This window comes from Salvelinus alpinus, chromosome 6 (assembly GCF_045679555.1).
Source record: "Salvelinus alpinus chromosome 6, SLU_Salpinus.1, whole genome shotgun sequence".
Lineage (NCBI taxonomy): Eukaryota > Metazoa > Chordata > Actinopteri > Salmoniformes > Salmonidae > Salvelinus > Salvelinus alpinus.
In genome coordinates, this window is record NC_092091.1 from 14,411,013 (window position 1) to 14,432,233 (window position 21,221).

General features: G+C 41.4%; 1 protein-coding gene across 2 annotated transcripts; it reads right to left on the reverse strand.

The window, feature by feature from the left end:
- Window positions 1-10,622: 10,622 nt before the first annotated feature.
- On the reverse strand, window positions 10,623-13,160 carry LOC139578192 (zona pellucida sperm-binding protein 3-like). Of its 2 annotated transcripts, none has more exons than XM_071405493.1 (8): window positions 12,578-13,160; window positions 12,372-12,490; window positions 12,164-12,267; window positions 11,740-11,917; window positions 11,441-11,558; window positions 11,167-11,249; window positions 11,012-11,094; window positions 10,623-10,761 (listed from the first exon to the last, which is right to left on the reverse strand). In XM_071405493.1, exons 1-8 carry the CDS (start codon window positions 13,088-13,090, stop codon window positions 10,697-10,699), a joined length of 1,263 nt encoding a protein of 420 aa, XP_071261594.1. In that variant the 5' UTR covers window positions 13,091-13,160; the 3' UTR covers window positions 10,623-10,696. The 2 variants fall into 2 exon arrangements, with proteins under 2 accessions (XP_071261594.1, XP_071261593.1); XM_071405492.1 differs by having other exon boundaries at window positions 11,012-11,091; window positions 12,578-13,147.
- Window positions 13,161-21,221: the final 8,061 nt, after the last annotated feature.

The following is a 21,221-nucleotide window of genomic DNA, read 5'->3' on the forward strand; positions in this document are numbered from 1 at the left end:
GATACTGGAATAAAGACTCTGTTTCTATTACGTCGCTTTTGGGTCCTCATTCACCAGCATAACAGCTAAGCCTAGCGTCATCCTAGTTGTGAATGAACAAATACACGTATTACACAAATCAAATCAAATCAAATCGTATTAGTCTGAGCCTGGATCTCAAGCTAAGCACATCTGGGACCTGTTGGATCGGCGGGTGAGGGCTAGGGCCAAAACAAATGTACGGGAACTTGCAGGTGCCTTGGTGGGAGAGTGGGGTAACATCTCACAGCAAGAACTGGCAAATCTGCTGCAGTCCATGAGCAGATGCACTGCAGTACTTAATGCAGCTGGTGGCCACACCAGATACTGTTACTTGTGATTTTGACCCCCCCTTTGTTCAGGGACACATTCCATTTGTTAGTCACATGTCTGTGGAACTTGTTCAGTTTGTCTCAGTTGTTGAATCTTATGTTCAAATAAATATGTGCACGTTAAGTTTACAGGAAATAAACGCAGTTGACAGTGAGAGGAGGTTTGTTTATTAGCTGAGTTTATATCAACAATGGACTGATGAAACGAATACCTGAATTTTTTTGGGGGTGGAAGTGTTCCTTTTAACCAGTCAACTTCAGCACTGAGGCAAAGGTACACATTTCAGGGGTTGAAATTGCCTTGTCTCATGACTTAAATATTGATAAAACAATTTAAATACAGTGCTGGTGGGGCTACCACTCTTAGGAACCATCTTATATTTTCTTTGAGCTAAAATGTGACTTGCACAATTTCCCATGAACCTCCTAGGGGGAAGTGGTCTATTCCAATGTGAATCAATGTACTGCAAATTATATTTTAGATTGTCACAACCAATAGTAATAAAAGTACTAGTCTCTACCAAACCATTACATTAGTCGTGTTTAGTTACAGGGTGTATTCCTGACTAATGGAAAAGTAGTCAACACTTTTAGTTCAGGAACTGTGGGTTTGATTTTAAAAAGGACTTAATACTTTTGAGTGGGCAAGGACAAATAGGAAATGCATGACCTTTCGGTGTTGATTAGAGTAGCTATACCGTAAAAGCTGTCTCGATTATATGTAATGATTTACGAAAACCTGAAATGGGGTCTTTGCAGGCTTCGTAGTGGTGAATGCATTGTGTTAGAAGCTCATTTGCTGGTATTTTTAGGAAGTGTTTGAAATGTTAAAAAAAAAAATAGATATTTCACCTTTATTTAACCAGGTAGGCTAGTTGAGAACAAGTTCTCATTTGCAACTGCGACCTGGCCAAGATAAAGCATAGCAGTTCGACACATAAAACAACACAGTTACACATGGAATAAATAAAACATACTCAATAATACAGTTGAAAAATGTAAAAAAGTCTATATACAGTGAGTGCAAATGAGGTAAGATAAGGGAGTTAAGCCAATAAATAGGCCATGGTGGCAAAGTAATTACAATATAGCAATTAAACACTGGAATGGTAGATGTGCAGAAGATGAATGTGCAAGTAGAGATACTGGGGTGCAAAGGAGCAAGATAAATAAATACAGTATGGGGATGAGGTAGTTGGATGGGCTATGTACAGGTGCAGTGATCTGGTGCTTAAAGCTAGTGAGGGAGATATGAGTCTCCAGCTTCAGTGATTTTTGCAGTTCGTTCCAGTCATTGGCAGCAGAGAACTGGAAGGAAAGGCGGCCAAAGGAGGAATTGGCTTTGGGGGTGACCAGTAAGATATACCTGCTGGAGCGCGTGCTACGAGTGGGTGCTGCTATGGTGACCAAAGAGCTGAGATAAGGCGGGGCTTTACCTAGCAGAGACTTGTAGATGACCTGGAGCCAGTGGGTTTGGCGACGAGTATGAAGCGAGGGCCAGCCAACGAGAGCGTACAGGTCGCAGTGGTGGGTAGTATATGGAACTTTGGTGACAACACGGATGGCACTGTGATAGACTGTATCCAATTTGTTGAGTAGAGTGTTGGAGGCTATTTTATAAATGACATCGCCGAAGTCGAGGATCGGTAGAATGGTCAGTTTTACGAGGGTATGTTTGGCAGCATGAGTGAAGGATGCTTTGTTGCGAAATAGGAAGCCAATTCTAGATTTAATTTTGGATTGGAGATGCTTAATGTGAGTCTGGAAGGAGAGTTTACAGTCTAACCAGACACCTAGGTATTTGTGGTTATCAACATATTCTAATTCGGAGCCGTCCAGAGTAGTGATGCTGGACGGGCGGGCAGGTGCGGGAAGTGATTGGTTGAAGAGCATGCATTTAGTTTTACTTGTATTTAAGAGCAGTTGGAGGCGGCCACGGGAGGCCACGGAAGGAGAGTTGTATGTCATTGAAGCTCGTTTGGAGCTTAGTTAACACAGTGTCCAAAGAAGGGCCAGAAGTATACAGAATGGTGTCGTCTGCGTAGAGGTGGATCAGAGAATCACCAGCAGCAAGAGCGACATCATTGATGTATACAGAGAAAAGTGTAAGCCCAAGAATATAACCCTGTGGCATCCCCATAGAGACTGCCAGAGGTCCGGACAACAGGCCCTCCGATTTGACACACTGAACTTTATCAGAGAAGTAGTTGGTGAACCAGGCGAGGCAATCATTTGAGAAACCAAGGCTGTTGAGTCTGCCAATAAGAATGTGGTGATTGACACGGGCGAAGGCCGTGGCCAGGTCGATGAATACGGCTGCACAGTAATGTCTCTAACCGATGGCGGTTATGATATCGTTTAGTACCTTGAGCGTGGCTGAGGTGCACCCATGACCAGCTCGGAAACCGGATTGCACAGCGGAGAAGGTACGGTGGGATTCGAAATGGTCAGTGATCTGTTTATTAACTTGGCTTTCGAAGACTTTAGAAAGGCAGGGCAGGATGGATATAGGTCTATAACAGTTTGGGTCTAGAGTGTCACCCCCTTTGAAGAGGGGGATGACCGAGGCAGCCTTCCAATCTTTAGGCATCTCGGACGATACGAAAGAGAGGTTGAACAGACTGGTAATAGGGGTTGCAACAATGGCAGCGGATAATTTTAGAAAGAGAGGGTCCAGATATGCCAATTCCGTTTCAAATCGTGTTTGATGCATTTCACACAACTCCATGAAACACCTCTTATTCCTCCACACATTCATAAAAATCCATAACAGATCCACCATAATAGAAGTGGAAAGGGTCCAACGGATTTGCAGACTTCCATTCTTCTGGAGTTCTCCAGCTGTAAAAAAACTGAAACAAACAAGTTAAATTATGCAAATGTTCAACTGCAAGACATGGTGAGAATTTGGAAAAAATAAAAATGCAATACTTTTGAGTTTCAGGACATACTGTGAAGGACTTAGGTCATAAAATAATTATATCCAGCTTTTGTTCGGTATGTTTAATTATTTCAATGCAAAAGCTTTCAAATTAGATTTGTTTAACTTCTTCAGGCTGCAAGCCCGACATCGGGATCAATATGACAACAGCCTGTCCAAGTGCAGAGCGCGAAATTCAAAATCTATTTTTGTAAAATATTTAACTTTCACACATTAACAAGTCCAATACAGCATTTGAAAGATAAACATCTTGTCAATCCAGCCAACATGTCCGATTTTTTAAATGTTTTACAGAGAAAACACCACATATATTTATGTTAGGTCACCACCAAATAAAAAAAGACAGAAAGACATTTTTCACAGCACAAGTAGGCTGCATTTAGCATGCACAAGCCAACCTAACTAACCTAGAACCAACCTAAATAACCTAGAAAAAACTACCTCAGATGACAGTCCTATAACATGTTACACAATAAATCTATGTTTTGTTCAAAAAAAATGCATATTTTAGCTATAAATCAGTTTTACATTACTGCTACCATCATAGTTACAGTAAGAAATCGCACGGGAGTAGCCAGAGAAAATACAGACACCAACGTCAACTACCTTATTACACTTCAGAAAACATTTCAGAGAAATATATGGTGGATAGCTAATGAAAGAGAAAGATCTTGTGAATACAGACAATATTTCAGATTCTTTAAATGTTTTACAGCGAAAACACCACATATATTCATGTTAGCTCACCACCAAATACAAAAAGAGAGACATATTTTTCACAGCACCGGTAGCATGCAGCTAGCATGCAGCTAGCATGCAAAGCCAACCTAACTAACCTAGAACTAACCTAAATAACCTAGAAAAAACTCCCTCAGATGACAGTCCTATAACATGTTACACAATAAATCTATGTTTTGTTCAAAAAAAATGCATATTTTAGCTATAAATCAGTTTTACATTACTGCTACCATCATAGCTACAGTAAGAAATCGCACGGCAGTAGCCAGAGAAAACAGACACCAACGTCTACTTCTAATTTCACATCAGAAAAGATTTCAGAACAATATATGGTGGATAGCTAATGAAAGAGAAAGATCTTGTGAATACAGACAATATTTCCGATTTCTGAAGTGTTTTACAGCGAAAACACAATATATCGTTATATTAGCTTACTACAATAGCTAGCACACAGCAGCATTGATTCTAGTCAAACGCTAGCGATAGCACAGTTCGACAGATATATGAAAAAGCATCCCAAATTGGGTCCTTATCTTTGTTGATTTTCCATCAGAATGTTCTCCAAAGGGTCCTTTGTTCAGAACCGTGTTCATTTGGACCTAGAACGAACGATGTCCCTGTTGAATTAGCATGACACACTGGCCATGCCATGCTAACCTCTCCGTCTTGACAAAATTCTTGCGTCGCATCACGTCTAAAGTCCAGAATAAATTTCAATAATATAATTAAAGTATATTGAAAAAACATACTTTAGGATGATTTTGTGACATGTATCAAAGAAAATCGAAGCTGGAGGTCATATTCACCTATAACGAGTGTTTTCCAGGAGCGCGGTCCAGTTCCTACTTCGCGCCCAGAAAAAATTATAAAGTGCGCACTTATCACTCAAAGAGGTTCCTTTCAGTCCCTGACAGAGATAATCAAGTCCTTTTTTCTCTCACTTCCGCATGACAACCAGGGGAAGATGTGTGACGTGTTTGTACAGTCCCAAGTGCCAAGGCCTTTTATAGAGAGTATCTTGAAGAGAGACATAGCTTCTTGGAAAATTCACTTTTTCCAGAAAATGGGCTGTAAAAAGAGTTATGTTTCACTTAGAGAAATAATTAAACCTGTTTTAGAAACTAGAAGGTGTTTTATATCCAAAGGTAATAAATAATATGCATATTGTACGAGCAAGAATTGAGTACGAGGCCGTTTGAAATGGGCACCTTTTTTCTGGCTACTCAATAATTTCCCTTGCAGCCATAAGAGGTTAACCTTTCATAACAGAGCACTGGGTGTAGCAAGTTAAACTCACCAATCTCTAGGCAACACTAAACCCATTATTACATTAATTAACCCTTATGGCTTTGCCTTTTGCAGTGCTAGACAAATATTACAACAGAAGCTTTATCAAAATGAATCAATATAACATTTGAGGTAAACCAAGAACCTGACAGTGTTAAGTGTACGATAACAAAGTTCCGTTTTTTTTTACACTTTTGAGTAATTTTTTGAAACACTTTTTTGATGGCTCTAATTTGCACCTCTGGGGTGTTGCGTCTGTCATTGTGTTCATCGCTCTCTGAATAATACACTCGCTCTCTGTGAAATAATTATAATGTTAAGGAAACATTTGAACGGTGAAAGCTGACCCGAGAGCAGCGCTGCCTTTCAATCATATCCTCTTTTTCTTATAGATGACCACTGGCTTATAATGCCTTGTAAATTATAGTGCATGTGTTTCCCCCTGCCCACATATCTGTGTTTAATATTAGGCTACATATACAGCCAAAACATTAAGGACTGGCAGTACATCTGTGTCAGTCTCTCTTCCTCTCTCTCTTTTTTCTTCTATTGAATTTGATATAACACCATCTGTGTTTGTCCTAGAACAATGGGATTAGTTTCTGTGGATGCAGACAGATTTCCAGCATTGTGGTTCATTTGACAGGCCCTCCGATGAGTGAATTACAATTTCGGTAGGACTTTCCAGCCTCCAATGGTGTCATGTAATCCTACACCAGAATCCCTAGTTAATACAGTCAAATATGATTTTATATATTGACAAGTCAAATGACTGCTCTAACAATGGAAATGCAACTCCTCAAATATGGCCGGCAGGCAGGAGGTGAGATCAGATGTGACCACTAGCCCATGAGAGGGCAGATACGTGGCTTTTCCTCTTTGCTACAGTTCAGAACCCCTAGTAGCCTCACTGGCTGAAGAGACAATGACATTTTTTTGTTTAAATTTAGAAGTGAAGCAAATAGCCTAAACATTGATAAAACAATTAAAATACACAAACTGCCCCCATCTTCCCCTTTAACAAATTCATTTGGATTATTTAGCATTCATGCATTCAATGTTTTATTTGAATAGGCCTACATGATGACTTGTGTTTAATAAAAAGAACTGTATACATGTCTAGTAGATGGCTATTGCCTTACCTATGTGTCATAAAAGCCAATCTAATGACTTCTTAAGCTATAGGGCAAGTATAGTGCAAGTTTTGATTCCTAATGATGCCTCACATTTAATTATTTGCAAACAGGGACAGTTTCGTGAAAACAAGACACACTGATTTCGCATTGAAGAAATAGGATAAGATGAAAACATGCACTATACAGTTGAAGTCGGAAGTTTACATACACTTAGGTTGGAGTCATTAAAATTAGTTTTTCAACCACTCCACAAATGTCTTGTTAACAAACTATAGTTTTGGCAAGTGGGTTAGGACATCTACTTTGTGCATGACACAAGTTATTTTTCCAACAATTGTTTACAGACAGATTATTTCACTTATAATACACTGTATCACAATTCCAGTGGGTCAGAAGTTTACATACACTAAGTTGACTGTGCCTTTAAACAGCTTGGAAAATTCCAGAAAATTATGTCATGGCTTTAGAAGCTTCTGATAGTCTAATTGACATCATTTGAGTCAATTGGAGGTGTACCTGTGAATGTATATCAAGGCCTACCAGCAGCCAAGACCTCAAAAAAAAATTGTAGACCTGGTTCATCCTTGGGAGCAATTTCCAAAAGCCTGAAGGTACCACATTCATCTGTACAAACAACAGTACGCAAGTATAAACACCATGGGAACACGCAGCCGTCATACCGCTCAGGAAGGAGACACATTTTGTCTTCTAGAGATGAATGTACTTTTGTGCAAAAAGTGCAAATCAATCCCAGAACAACAGCAAAGGACCTTGTGAAGATGCTGGAGGAAATAGGTACAAAAGTATCTATATCCACAGTAAAACGAGTCCAATATCGACATAACCTCTAAGGCCGCTCAGCAAGGAAGAAGCCACTGCTCCAAAACCGCCATAAAAAAGCTAGATTACAGTTTGCAACTGCACATGGGGACAAAGATCGTACTTTTTGGAGAATTGTCCTCTGGTCTGACGAAACAAAAATAGAACTGTTTGGCCATAATGACCATTGTTATGTTTGGAGGAAAAAGGGAGGAGGCTTGCAAGCCGAAGAACACCATCCCAATCGTGAAGCACGGGGGTGGCAGCATCATGTTGTGGGGGTGCTTTGCTGCAGGAGGGACTGGTGCACTTCACAAAATAGATGGCATCACGAGGAAGGAAAATTATGTGGATATATTGAAGCAACATCTCAAGACATCAGTCAGGAAGTTAATGCTTGGTCACAAATGGGTCTTCCAAATGTACAATGACCGCAAGCATACTTCCAAAGTTGTGGCAAAATGGCTTAAGGACAACAAAGTGAAGGTATTGGAGTGGCCATCACTAAGCCCTGACCTCAATCCTATAGAAAATGTGTGGGCAGAACTGAAAAAGCACTTGCGAGCAAGGAGGCCTACAAACCTGACTCAGTTACACCAGCTCTGTCAGGAGGAATGGGCCAAAATTCACCCAACTTATTGTGGGAAGCTTGTGGAAGGCTACCCGGAACGTTTGACCCAAGTAAAACAATTGAAAGGAAATGCTACCAAATACTAATTGAGTGTATGTAAACTTCTGACCCACTGAGAATGTGATGAAAGAAATAAAAGTTGAAATAAATCATTCTCTCGACTTTTATTCTGACATATGGTAGTAGAATGACCTTACTGAATAGCTCAGTGACTTAACGTGGCACCGTCATAGGATGCCACCTTTCCAACAAGTCAGTTCTTTACATTTCTGCAAAGCTAGAGCTTCCCCGGTCAACTGTAAGCGCTGTTATTGTGAAGTGGAAATGTCTAGGAGTAACAACAGCTCAGCCGTAAAGTGGTAGGCCACACAAGCTCACAGAACAGGACCACTGAGTGCTGAAGCGCGTAAAAATCGGAGTAGTGCTCCAAGAACAGGGTTGGAGATCCCTGTGCCTAGTATCCCAAAAGCATCTTTAGGCAAAGTGCATTGTTAGAACCTTTGTAGGAGCATAGTTAAATCTATGAGCTGTTCCCCAAAACCATTCTTATTAAGCTGCACTTGATAAAACTCGTAAACGAATGCTTGCCTCAGAACAGCTAAGTGCATCCAGACATTCTTTTTTGGCCTCCTGTGTCACTTTATACACAGAAGATCTCCGCTAAACATAGAATCACATGGTTTATCTTATCTCTATGACTGCAGATAACTTCAGTACAAAGTTGACTACAAAATAAAGTTGCCTGTGTCTTTGCAATTGATACCAACATGACATAAAAATATTCTTCAAATGAAAACCGCAACCATTAAAATAAAGAGTGGGCCTATTTCAGTCATATTGAAATACATTTCATATTATATTGTGCTAATTGTAGACTGTCTGTAATTTGCCTCAATATATTTCATGACGTGTAGCCGAACGCGCGCAATGGGGCAAATTTGTGATTTAATGCATTTTGATTTGGTAAGCATTAGAATAACCTGCCTCAATATTTTCAGCCATAAGGTGGTAATATCTCTCTAGGAATTGATCCGTCAATTCAAATGTTAAGACACATTTTGAATGGAGAAAGTTTGCACTTTCTTTCGATCCCATCAGTATCGACACATTCTCTCGGCGTGTTGTTTTGGGAAACATGTGTTACATCTTCGGCCGTTGTGGGAAAGATGCATCATTAAAAAAACTCATAAGGCTAAATGCCATTGGACATTATAAATCAAGAATGGGCCACTCCAGTCCTCAGTGGCCAGGGTGATGTCACACTTCTTCCCCATCCCTAGCTAACACAGCTGATTAAACTAATTGTATTTTAAACTAAAGATTATGATTAGTTGATTATTGGAGTCAGGTGTGTCAGGTGTAAAATCCAATGATAGTCTCGGTAATGTGTTTTCGGACCTCCCCTTGGTCGTATTTTCACGGGGCAGAAATCTCAGAGACCAGTTGGTACACTCTGATTTAACCCCCCAAGATATTCCTGAACAACGTCTATTTGCGCCCCTACTGGATGGAAATTATAAGTGTAATGGCTGTGCTCAATGCAATGGCACTTATAAATGCAGATCCTTCAAACACCCACAAACAGGGAAATCGCTCCCAATCAAAGGTGTTATTACGTGCTCCACTAAGGCAGTTATTTATCTTATAACTTGTCCTTGTGGTAAAAATGTGGGTAAAACAAAGCGTGAATTAGAAGTACGTATCTCAGAGCATCGTAGTACCATTAGGTGCCAAAACTTGACCTACCCAGTTACAGCCCACTTTTTGGAGGCAGGCCACTCGATTTCGTCTCTGCGTTAGATTGGCATCGAACATGTCACCCTCCCTAGGAGAGGGAGGTGACCTTGATAATTGATTGTTAAAACGAGAGGCTGCTTGGATCTTTAACTTAAAGACCCTTGCTCCCTTCGGTCTTAACGAGGACTTTGATCTGAAGTTGTTGTTGTGACTTTGTGACTTTGCCATTGTGGTTGTTTGTAGGCTTGTGTGGTCTTAAGTGAGTCTATGATCGTATGCTATCCATTTGTATTTATTGTATGCTGCTCTTTCTATGCCATTTTATTATTTGAGAAATTAACCAATGATATTAGGCCACGATTACAGACACCTGTGTGTCTTGACACTATATAAAACGAGTCATCCCGCACTGTCTGTGATTGTACCCTGATGAAGACAGCTTGCCTGTCGAAACGTTGGTAAATTAAATATTTTTGTATCTGAGCTCCTAGAGTGTGCGGCTCTCCTTTATTTTTAAGTTTTCTACTCCACTAGCCAGCACCTCACCTAAATAGGTGTGCGTTTCTTTTTCTTCTAGTGAGTTGCCACGCAACAGATTTTTCTAACATTTTGCGCCGAAAACAGGTTATTGACCTTACAGTGAAATGCTTACTTAATTAACATGCACCTGTGGATCGGTTAAGTAAGCATTTCACTGTAAGGTGTATATACCTGTTGCATTCAGCGCATGTGACTAATAAAATTTGACAATGAAGATCTGTGAAGTTATTCAGATTAAAGAATCATCTTTGAAAGACAGGGTACTGAAAAAGGGACGTTTCTTTTTTTGCTGAGTTTCGTACCTAAACATTATGTCAGCAATCAAGTTATATCTTAACTTTCAAGATACAGAATCAGGGAGTTGAGGAACTTCCTTTTAGACCTGGGTTACACATTACAAAAGCTCATGCTGGTCAATGAACAAAATGCACAAGACAAAAACCTTAATCTATATATATTTTTTTATCATCCAGAATGCATTTGGGCAGCAAAGTCAGTCCAGTTGAGAATTACGCCATCAGTCAAGAAGCTTTTCCTTTATGTTGAGAGGACCAACAGAAATGTCCTGCTCCCACTGGAAACCTAAGAGCAGAAGACCATGTCTATATAAGGAGAATTCAGAAGAATCAAACTTCACAAAAGCATTGTTTCTCAGTCAATTCCTGGGTGACTCAGTGGGTGCACATTTTTGTTCCAGCCAAGCACTGACCGCCAATTTAGCCAAAGGTTTAGGTGATTCAAGTACCTAGGTACTGGAGTAGGACAAAAATGTGCACCCCAGGGAGGCATCCAGGAATGGATTGAGCAACACTGGACTGAAGTGAACATGTACCTGGATCCGGTTCCCTTCTCATGCCACAGTCTGTGTCACAACAGCCACACACCTGGTCTTTCTTACTGGCCTCGCGCCATCTACTGAAAAGAGAGTGTTGCATATAGTACACGTACAAGCAAAGTGCACACCCTGCCATATATACCCAGACTTACCCATTCGAGAAGGAACAAGCCTTGTTCTCATGATCAATAGGGGCTGAAGCAGTTGTGGCTTTCAGGAGGCAGGTAACGTATAGCTGTTGAAATGACATGTGTTGAAGTCTCAGCATTGGTACCACAAATGAATTAGTAGATTTGACACCAATTTAAAGCAACGTCATGTTGGCCATACTATACTTAATTTATGATTGAAGCTCAAACCTGCCAATTCTATAAATGTGGACATTCCGAAGCTAATTTGCAGAAGATCTCAGGATTAACTACTCACTGAGCCAGTGTTCACAGCATGAAACCTAAAGGCTTCTATCTGGAACTGGAGAGTGTCATCCATGGTGCGAGGTATGAACTGGGACCTGGAGCCTGTCAGCTTGGTGTCGACCAGACAACTGAAGGCCACAAATCAAAATTAGGCTACCTACACTGCTGAAACTCTGGAGGGATGCCATTCAAGATGGCTGTTGATCTGAAGTGTGGGCAGGTGGAGGGAATGGGAAATGCTTTCCTTAGCAGATTAAAGCAAACGATTAGTCCTTGAACTAGATCAAGTACCTTACAAAGGATACTCACCCACGGTTCTCGATGAAGGCATATCTTGGGACAGTGTTGGTGTTTGGGATGACTGTGGCTACACAGTTGTCCACAAAGACTCGGAGGGGCACATGGTAGAACTGGACGACAGAAGCTTCAAAGTTAATATTATCTCCAAGGACGTACTCTTTGCTGGGTCTCTTCAACTGCCAGTTGTCTGCGAAGACAAGGCAACAGTCTAATACTCATTCCAAGTCAGACCCTGCTCTAGTTTATCAGCAGTGTGGTTTTATCATGGCAAATATAACTGCCATCCTTTTGTACTCTGGGGTAGCCACCTCATTCCAATAACTCAGTGGCGGTTACATTTGCCAGTTGGCACCACCATAGTTTACAAACAAGTGCAGAGACAGCACTTAAGTCAAGAGCAATGCCAATAAGGCAAGGACAAGCAGTTACTAACCAGTCATTAGCCTCAGGGAGAAGTAGAGGAGCTCCTCTGCAACCTTAGTGGAGGCATAGGGATTCCAGGTGGGCTTCACTGAATCACTGCTCACATCATGATTTCTGTAAAGGAGTCTTTAAATGTGAAACCAAATGGCCAAGGAAGTGTATCCAAAGTTGATTGAACTGAAGAAAAAGAAAAAACATTGCAGGTGTAGTCAACTCACCTTTGATAGTGGCACTCAACCCATAACACCACTTCTCTAGTCCGAACAATGGGGCTGCTGCCCAGGGTGGCTGGTGTATAACGGAGTGTGAAGACATAGACAAGTGAATCTTCAGTCATCTGGAATCAGAGCAGCAAACGGCATTGTAAGAAAATCAATGGTAGTCAACCTAGAAAAGTCAGAACGACGCTAATGCTCAACTTTACCGTCAGAGTGCTGCCACATTCGTGCAGCTCAGTGACAAAGATCAGAACTTGAGCGGAAGTATCCTCCCCAGTGACAGCACAGCCTCCCAAAGTAAGATCCGCTGGGTGAATGAGTTGGCCGATACCGAGCAGATCTCTCTTGACTTCCACACGAGCAGCAGTCTCCCCACATTGAACTGCAACGCTACTGGCAGGCACAGGCAGCGGTCTCTGCTCATCAATAGCCAATTGTACCTCTTTGACTGGATCTTCAGGATATCTCCAGGTCAAAGGCTCATTGAAGGTCTGCTTTGACTGGAGGAAAGGTTTTTGAACTTGCATCGGTGTCTGGACCCTGGCGGGCCATTGCACAGGCCTTGGTTGAAATCTGGCTGGTTCTTGAACAGGCCTATACTGTGGAACAAATCTCCCAGGGGCATGTGCAGCTTGACTCCGAGCTTCCGCATAAAGCTGCTGAACTGTAGCTGAACAGCCAAAGGTAAGAAGTAGGAGAAATGTAATACAGAGCGCCATTATTCTCTAGTTTCTAGTTTCAATTGTACGTATTTCTTTGACATTTGCAATACCTACAGTGTCTCTGAACAGCCATTTTGTATCACTTTGTCTTAGTGTGACTCCACCCCTTGTTTGATTTACCTAATGATGTTCCAGACATGTTACACGGCTGCACATATACTACAATCTGAACTGGATGTATCTCAATACTGTCAAGTATCTTCATTTATAATAGGGATGGTCAACTCCAGTCCTCGGGGGCCTGATTGGTGTCACACAGCCCCAGCTAACACACCTGACTCCAATAATCAACTAATCATAATCTTTAGTTTAAAATACAATTCGTTTAATCAGCTGTGTTAGCTAGGGATGGGGAAGAAGTGTGACATCACTCTGGCCACTGAGGACTGGAGTGGTCCATTCTTGATTTATAATGTCCTTGGACCGGTTTCTTGAAAGTAATGGCATTTAGCCTTATGAGTTTTTTTAATGATGCATCTTTCCCACAACGGCCGAAGATGTAACACGTGTTTCCCAAAACAACACGCCGAGAGAATGTGTCGATACTGATGGGATCGAAAGAAAGTGCAAACTTTCTCCATTCAAAATGTGTCTTAACATTTGAATTGACGGATCAATTCCTAGAGAGATATTACCACCTTATGGCTGAAAATATTGAGGCAGGTTATTCTAATGCTTACCAAATCAAAATGCATTAAATCACAAATTTGCCCCATTGCGCGCGTTCGGCTACACATCATGAAATATATTGAGGCAAATTACAGACAGTCTACAATTAGCACAATAGAATATGAAATGTATTTCAATATGACTGAAATAGGCCCACTCTTTATTTTAATGGTTGCGGTTTTCATTTGAAGAATATTTTTATGTCATGTTGGTATCAATTGCAAAGACACAGGCAACTTTATTTTGTAGTCAACTTTGTACTGAAGTTATCTGCAGTCATAGAGATAAGATAAACCATGCGATTCTATGTTTAGCGGAGAACTTTTGTGTATAAAGTGACACAGGAGGCCAAAAAAGAATGTCTGGATGCACTTAGCTGTTCTGAGGCAAGCATTCGTTTACGAGTTTTATCAAGTGCAGCTTAATAAGAATGGTTTTGGGGAACAGCTCATAGATTTAACTATGCTCCTACAAAGGTTCTAACAACGCAGGGATCTCCAACCCTGTTCTTGGAGCACTACTCTACCCTCCTGTAGGTTTTCAATCCAACCCCAGTTGTAACTAACTTGATTTTTACGCGCTTCAGCACTCAGTGGTCCTGTTCTGTGAGCTTGTGTGGCCTACCACTTTACGGCTGAGCTGTTGTTACTCCTAGACATTTCCACTTCACAATAACAGCGCTTACAGTTGACCGGGGAAGCTCTAGCTTTGCAGAAATGTAACGAACTGACTTGTTGGAAAGGTGGCATCCTATGACGGTGCCACGTTAAGTCACTGAGCTATTCAGTAAGGTCATTCTACTACCATATGTCAGAATAAAAGTCGAGAGAATGATTTATTTCAACTTTTATTTCTTTCATCACATTCTCAGTGGGTCAGAAGTTTACATACACTCAATTAGTATTTGGTAGCATTTCCTTTCAATTGTTTTACTTGGGTCAAACGTTCCGGGTAGCCTTCCACAAGCTTCCCACAATAAGTTGGGTGAATTTTGGCCCATTCCTCCTGACAGAGCTGGTGTAACTGAGTCAGGTTTGTAGGCCTCCTTGCTCGCAAGTGCTTTTTCAGTTCTGCCCACACATTTTCTATAGGATTGAGGTCAGGGCTTAGTGATGGCCACTCCAATACCTTCACTTTGTTGTCCTTAAGCCATTTTGCCATAACTTTGGAAGTATGCTTGCGGTCATTGTACATTTGGAAGACCCATTTGTGACCAAGCATTAACTTCCTGACTGATGTCTTGAGATGTTGCTTCAATATATCCACATAATTTTCCTTCCTCGTGATGCCATCTATTTTGTGAAGTGCACCAGTCCCTCCTGCAGCAAAGCACCCCCACAACATGATGCTGCCACCCCCGTGCTTCACGATTGGGATGGTGTTCTTCGGCTTGCAAGCCTCCCCCTTTTTCCTCCAAACATAACAATGGTCATTATGGCCAAACAGTTCTATTTTTGTTTCGTCAGACTAGAGGACAATTCTCCAAAAAGTACGATCTTTGTCCCTATGTGCAGTTTGCAAACTGTAATCTAGCTTTTTTATGGCGGTTTTGGAGCAGTGGCTTCTTCCTTGCTGAGCGGCCTTTGAGGTTATGTCGATATTGGACTCGTTTTACTGTGGATATAGATACTTTTGTACCTGTTTCCTCCAGCATCTTCACAAGGTCCTTTGCTGTTGTTCTGGGATTGATTTGCACTTTTTGCACAAAAGTACATTCATATCTAGAAGACAGAATGTGTCTCCTTCCTGAGCGGTATGACGGCTGCGTGTTCCCATGGTGTTTATACTTGCGTACTGTTGTTTGTACAGATTAATGTGGTACCTTCAGGCTTTTGGAAATTGCTCCCAAGGATGAACCAGGTCTACAATTTTTTTTCTGAGGTCTTGGCTGCTGGTAGGCCTTGAAATACATTCACAGGTACACCTCCAATTGACTCAAATGATGTCAATTAGACTATCAGAAGCTTCTAAAGCCATTACATAAGTTTCTGGAATTTTCCAAGCTGTTTAAAGGCACAGTCAACTTAGTGTATGTAAACTTCTGACCCACTGGAATTGTGATACAGTGTATTATAAGTGAAATAATCTGTCTGTAAACAATTGTTGGATAAATAACTTGTGTCATGCACAAAGTAGATGTCCTAACCCACTTGCCAAAACTATAGTTTGTTAACAAGACATTTGTGGAGTGGTTGAAAAACTAATTTTAATGACTCCAACCTAAGTGCATGTAAACTTCCGACTTCAACTGTATAGTGCATGTTTTCATCTTATCCTATTTCTTCAATGCGAAAGCAGTGTGTCTTGTTTTCACGAAACTGTCCCTGTTTGCAAATAATTAAATGTGAGGCATCATTAGGAATCAAAACTTGCACTATACTTGCCCTATAGCTTAAGAAGTCATTAGATTGGCTTTTATGACACATAGGTAAGGCAATAGCCATCTACTAGACATGTATACAGTTCTTTTTATTAAACACAAGTCATCATGTAGGCCTATTCAAATAAAACATTGAATGCATGAATGCTAAATAATCCAAATGAATTTGTTAAAGGGGAAGTTGGGGGCAGTTTGTGTATTTTAATTGTTTTATCAATGTTTAGGCTATTTGCTTCACTTCTAAATTTAAACAAAAAAATGTCATTGTCTCTTCAGCCAGTGAGGCTACTAGGGGTTCTGAACTGTAGCAAAGAGGAAAAGCCACGTATCTGCCCTCTCATGGGCTAGTGGTCACATCTGATCTCACCTCCTGCCTGCCGGCCATATTTGAGGAGTTGCATTTCCATTGTTAGAGCAGTCATTTGACTTGTCAATATATAAAATCATATTTGACTGTATTAACTAGGGATTCTGGTGTAGGATTACATGACATATCCACCACCATTGGAGGCTGGAAAGTCCTACCGAAATTGTAATTCACTCATCGGAGGGCCTGTCAAATGAACCACAATGCTGGAAATCTGTCTGCATCCACAGAAACTAATCCCATTGTTCTAGGACAAACACAGATGGTGTTATATCAAATTCAATAGAAGAAAAAAGAGAGAGAGGAAGAGAGACTGACACAGATGTACTGCCAGTCCTTAATGTTTTGGCTGTATATGTAGCCTAATATTAAACACAGATATGTGGGCAGGGGGAAACACATGCACTATAATTTACAAGGCATTATAAGCCAGTGGTCATCTATAAGAAAAAGAGGATATGATTGAAAGGCAGCGCTGCTCTCGGGTCAGCTTTCACCGTTCAAATGTTTCCTTAACATTATAATTATTTCACAGAGAGCGAGTGTATTATTCAGAGAGCGATGAACACAATGACAGACGCAACACCCCAGAGGTGCAAATTAGAGCCATCAAAAAAGTGTTTAAAAAAATTACTCAAAAGTGTAAAAAAAACGGAACTTTGTTATCGTACACTTAACACTGTCAGGTTCTTGGTTTACCTCAAATGTTATATTGATTCATTTTGATAAAGCTTCTGTTGTAATATTTGTCTAGCACTGCAAAAGGCAAAGCCATAAGGGTTAATTAATGTAATAATGGGTTTAGTGTTGTCTAGAGATTGGTGAGTTTAACTTGCTACACCCAGTGCTCTGTTATGAAAGGTTAAACAAATCTAATTTGAAAGCTTTTGCATTGAAATAATTAAACATACCGAACAAAAGCTGGATATAATTATTTTATGACCTAAGTCCTTCACAGTATTTACTGAAACTCAAAAGTATTGCATTTTAATTTTTTCCAAATTCTCACCATGTCTTGCAGTTGAACATTTGCATAATTTAACTTGTTTGTTTCAGTTTTTTTACAGCTGGAGAACTCCAGAAGAATGGAAGTCTGCAAATCCGTTGGACCCTTTCCACTTCTATTATGGTGGATCTGTTATGGATTTTTATGAATGTGTGGAGGAATAAGAGGTGTTTCATGGAGTTGTGTGAAATGCATCAAACACGATTTGAAACGGAATTGGCATATCTGGACCCTCTCTTTCTAAAATTATCCGCTGCCTTTGTTGCAACCCCTATTACCAGTCTGTTCAACCTCTCTTTCGTATCGTCCGAGATGCCTAAAGATTGGAAGGCTGCCTCGTCATCCCCCTCTTCAAAGGGGGTGACACTCTAGACCCAAACTGTTATAGACCTATATCCATCCTGCCCTGCCTTTCTAAAGTCTTCGAAAGCCAAGTTAATAAACAGATCACTGACCATTTCGAATCCCACCGTACCTTCTCCGCTGTGCAATCCGGTTTCCGAGCTGGTCATGGGTGCACCTCAGCCACGCTCAAGGTACTAAACGATATCATAACCGCCATCGGTTAGAGACATTACTGTGCAGCCGTATTCATCGACCTGGCCAAGGCCTTCGCCCGTGTCAATCACCACATTCTTATTGGCAGACTCAACAGCCTTGGTTTCTCAAATGATTGCCTCGCCTGGTTCACCAACTACTTCTCTGATAAAGTTCAGTGTGTCAAATCGGAGGGCCTGTTGTCCGGACCTCTGGCAGTCTCTATGGGGATGCCACAGGGTTATATTCTTGGGCTTACACTTTTCTCTGTATACATCAATGATGTCGCTCTTGCTGCTGGTGATTCTCTGATCCACCTCTACGCAGACGACACCATTCTGTATACTTCTGGCCCTTCTTTGGACACTGTGTTAACAAACTTCCAAACGAGCTTCAATGACATACAACTCTCCTTCCGTGGCCTCCAACTGCTCTTAAATACAAGTAAAACTAAATGCATGCTCTTCAACCAATCACTGCCCGCACCTGCCCGCCCGTCCAGCATCACTACTCTGGACGGCTCCGAATTAGAATATGTTGATAACTACAAATACCTAGGTGTCTGGTTAGACTGTAAACTCTCCTTCCAGAATCACATTAAGCATCTCCAATCCAAAATTAAATCTAGAATTGGCTTCCTATTTCGCAACAAAGCATCCTTCACTCATGCTGCCAAACATACCCTCGTAAAACTAACCATCCTACCGATCCTCGACTTCGGCGATGTCATTTATAAAATAGCCTCCAACACTCTACTCAACAAATTGGATGCAGTCTATCACAGTGCCATCCGTGTTGTTACCAAAGTTCCATATACTACCCACCACTGCGACCTGTACGCTCTCGTTGGCTGGCCCTCGCTTCATACTCGTCGCCAAACCCACTGGCTCCAGGTCATCTACAAGTCTCTGCTAGGTAAAGCCCCGCCTTATCTCAGCTCTTTGGTCACCATAGCAGCACCCACTCGTAGCACGCGCTCCAGCAGGTATAACTTACTGGTCACCCCCAAAGCCAATTCCTCGTTTGGCCGCCTTTCCTTCCAGTTCTCTGCTGCCAATGACTGGAACGAACTGCTAAAATCACTGAAGCTGGAGACTCATATCTCCCTCACTAGCTTTAAGCACCAAATCACTGCACCTGTACATAGCCCATCCAACTACCTCATCCCCATACTGTATTTATTTATCTTGCTCCTTTGCACCCCAGTATCTCTACTTGCACAGTCATCTTCTGCACATCTACCATTCCAGTGTTTAATTGCTATATTGTAATTACTTTGCCACCATGGCCTTAACTCCCTTATCTTACCTAATTTGCTGTATATAGACTTTTTTTACTTTTTTCAACTGTATTATTGAGTATGTTTTGTTTATTCCATGTGTAACTGTGTTGTTGTATGTGTCAAACTCCTATGCTTTATCTTGGCCAGGTCGCAGTTGCAAATGAGAACTTGTTCTCAACTAGCCTACCTGGTTAAATAAAGGTAAAATATCTATATATTTTTTTAAACATTATTTCAAACACTTCCTAAAAATACCAGCAAATGAGCTTGTAACACAACGCATTCACCACTACAAAGCCTGCAAAGACCCCATTTCAGGGTTTCGTAAATCATTACATATAATCGAGACAGCTTTTACAGTATAGCTACTCTAATCAACACCGAAAGGTCATGCATTTCCTATTTGTCCCTGCCCACTCAAAAGTATTAAGTCCTTTTTAAATCAAACCCACAGTTCCTGAACTAAAAGTGTTGACTACTTTTCCATTAGTCAGGAATACACCCTGTAACTAAACAAGACTAATGTAATGGTTTGGTAGAGACTAGTACTTTTATTACTATTGGTTGTGACAATCTAAAATATAATTTGCAGTCCATTGATTAATTTTAATGGGCTGGATATAGTACATTGGAATAGACCACTTCCCCCTAGGAGGTTCATGGGAAATTGTGCAAGTCACATTTTAGGTCAAAGAAAATATAAGATGGTTCCTAAGAGTGGTAGCCCCACCAGCACTGTATTTAAATTGTTTTATCAATATTTAAGTCATGAGACAAGGCAATTTCAACCCCTGAAATGTGTACCTTTGCCTCACTGCTGAAGTTGACTGGTTAAAAGGAACACTCCCCCCCAAAAAAATTCAGGTATTCATTTCATCAGTCCATTGTTGATATAAACTCAGCTAATAAACAAACGTCCTCTCACTGTCAACTGCGTTTATTTCCTGTAAACTTAACGTGTACATATTTATTTGAACATAAGATTCAACAACTGAGACAAACTGAACAAGTTCCACAGACATGTGACTAAGAAATGGAATAATGTGTCCCTGAACAAAGGGGGGGTCAAAATCACAAGTAACAGTATCTGGTGTGGCCACCAGCTGCATTAAGTACTGCAGTGCATCTGCTCATGGACTGCAGCAGATTTGCCAGTTCTTGCTGTGAGATGTTACCCCACTCTCCCACCAAGGCACCTGCAAGTTCCCGTACATTTGTTTTGGCCCTAGCCCTCACCCGCCGATCCAACAGGTCCCAGATGTGCTGAGCTTGAGATCCAGGCTCTACACTGGCCTTGGCAGAACACTGGCATTCCTGTCTTGCAGGAAATCACACACAGTATGGCTGGTGGCATTGTCATGCTGGAAGGTCATGTCAGGATGAGCCTGCAGGAAGGGTACCACATGAGGGTGGAGGATGTCTTGCCTGTAGCGCACAGCGTTGAGATTGCCTGCAATGACAAGCACAGTTCGATGACGCTGTGACACCGCCCCAGACCATGACGGACCCTCCACCTCAATTCCGCTCCAGGACCCGGTGTAATGCTCATGCCTTCGACGATAAACGCGAAGCCGACCATCACCCCTGGTGAGACAAAAACGCGACTCATCCATGAAGAGCACTTTTTTGCCATTCCTGACTGGTCCAGCGACGGTAGGTTTGTGCCCACAGGCAATGTTGTTGCCGGTGAGGACCTGCCTTACAACAGGCCTACAAGCCCTCAGTCCAGCCTCTCTCAGCCTATTGCGGACAGTCTGAGCAGTGATGGAGGGATTGTGCGTTCCTGGTGTTACTCTGGCAGTTGTTGCGATCCTGTACCGGTCCCACAGGTATGATGTTCGGACATACCGATCCTGTGCAGATGTTGTTACACATGGTCTGCCACTG

Coding starts and splice junctions, on each gene's coding strand:
- LOC139578192 (XM_071405493.1), bottom strand. CDS start 13,090: ATGGCGCTCTGTATTACATTTCTCCTACTTCTTACCTTTGGCTGTTCA. Junction 12,491..12,577: donor AATGTGGCAGCACTCTGACG/GTAAAGTTGAGC, acceptor CTCTGATTCCAG/ATGACTGAAGATTCACTTGT. Junction 11,250..11,440: donor ATGCTGTGAACACTGGCTCA/GTGAGTAGTTAA, acceptor TCATTTCAACAG/CTATACGTTACCTGCCTCCT.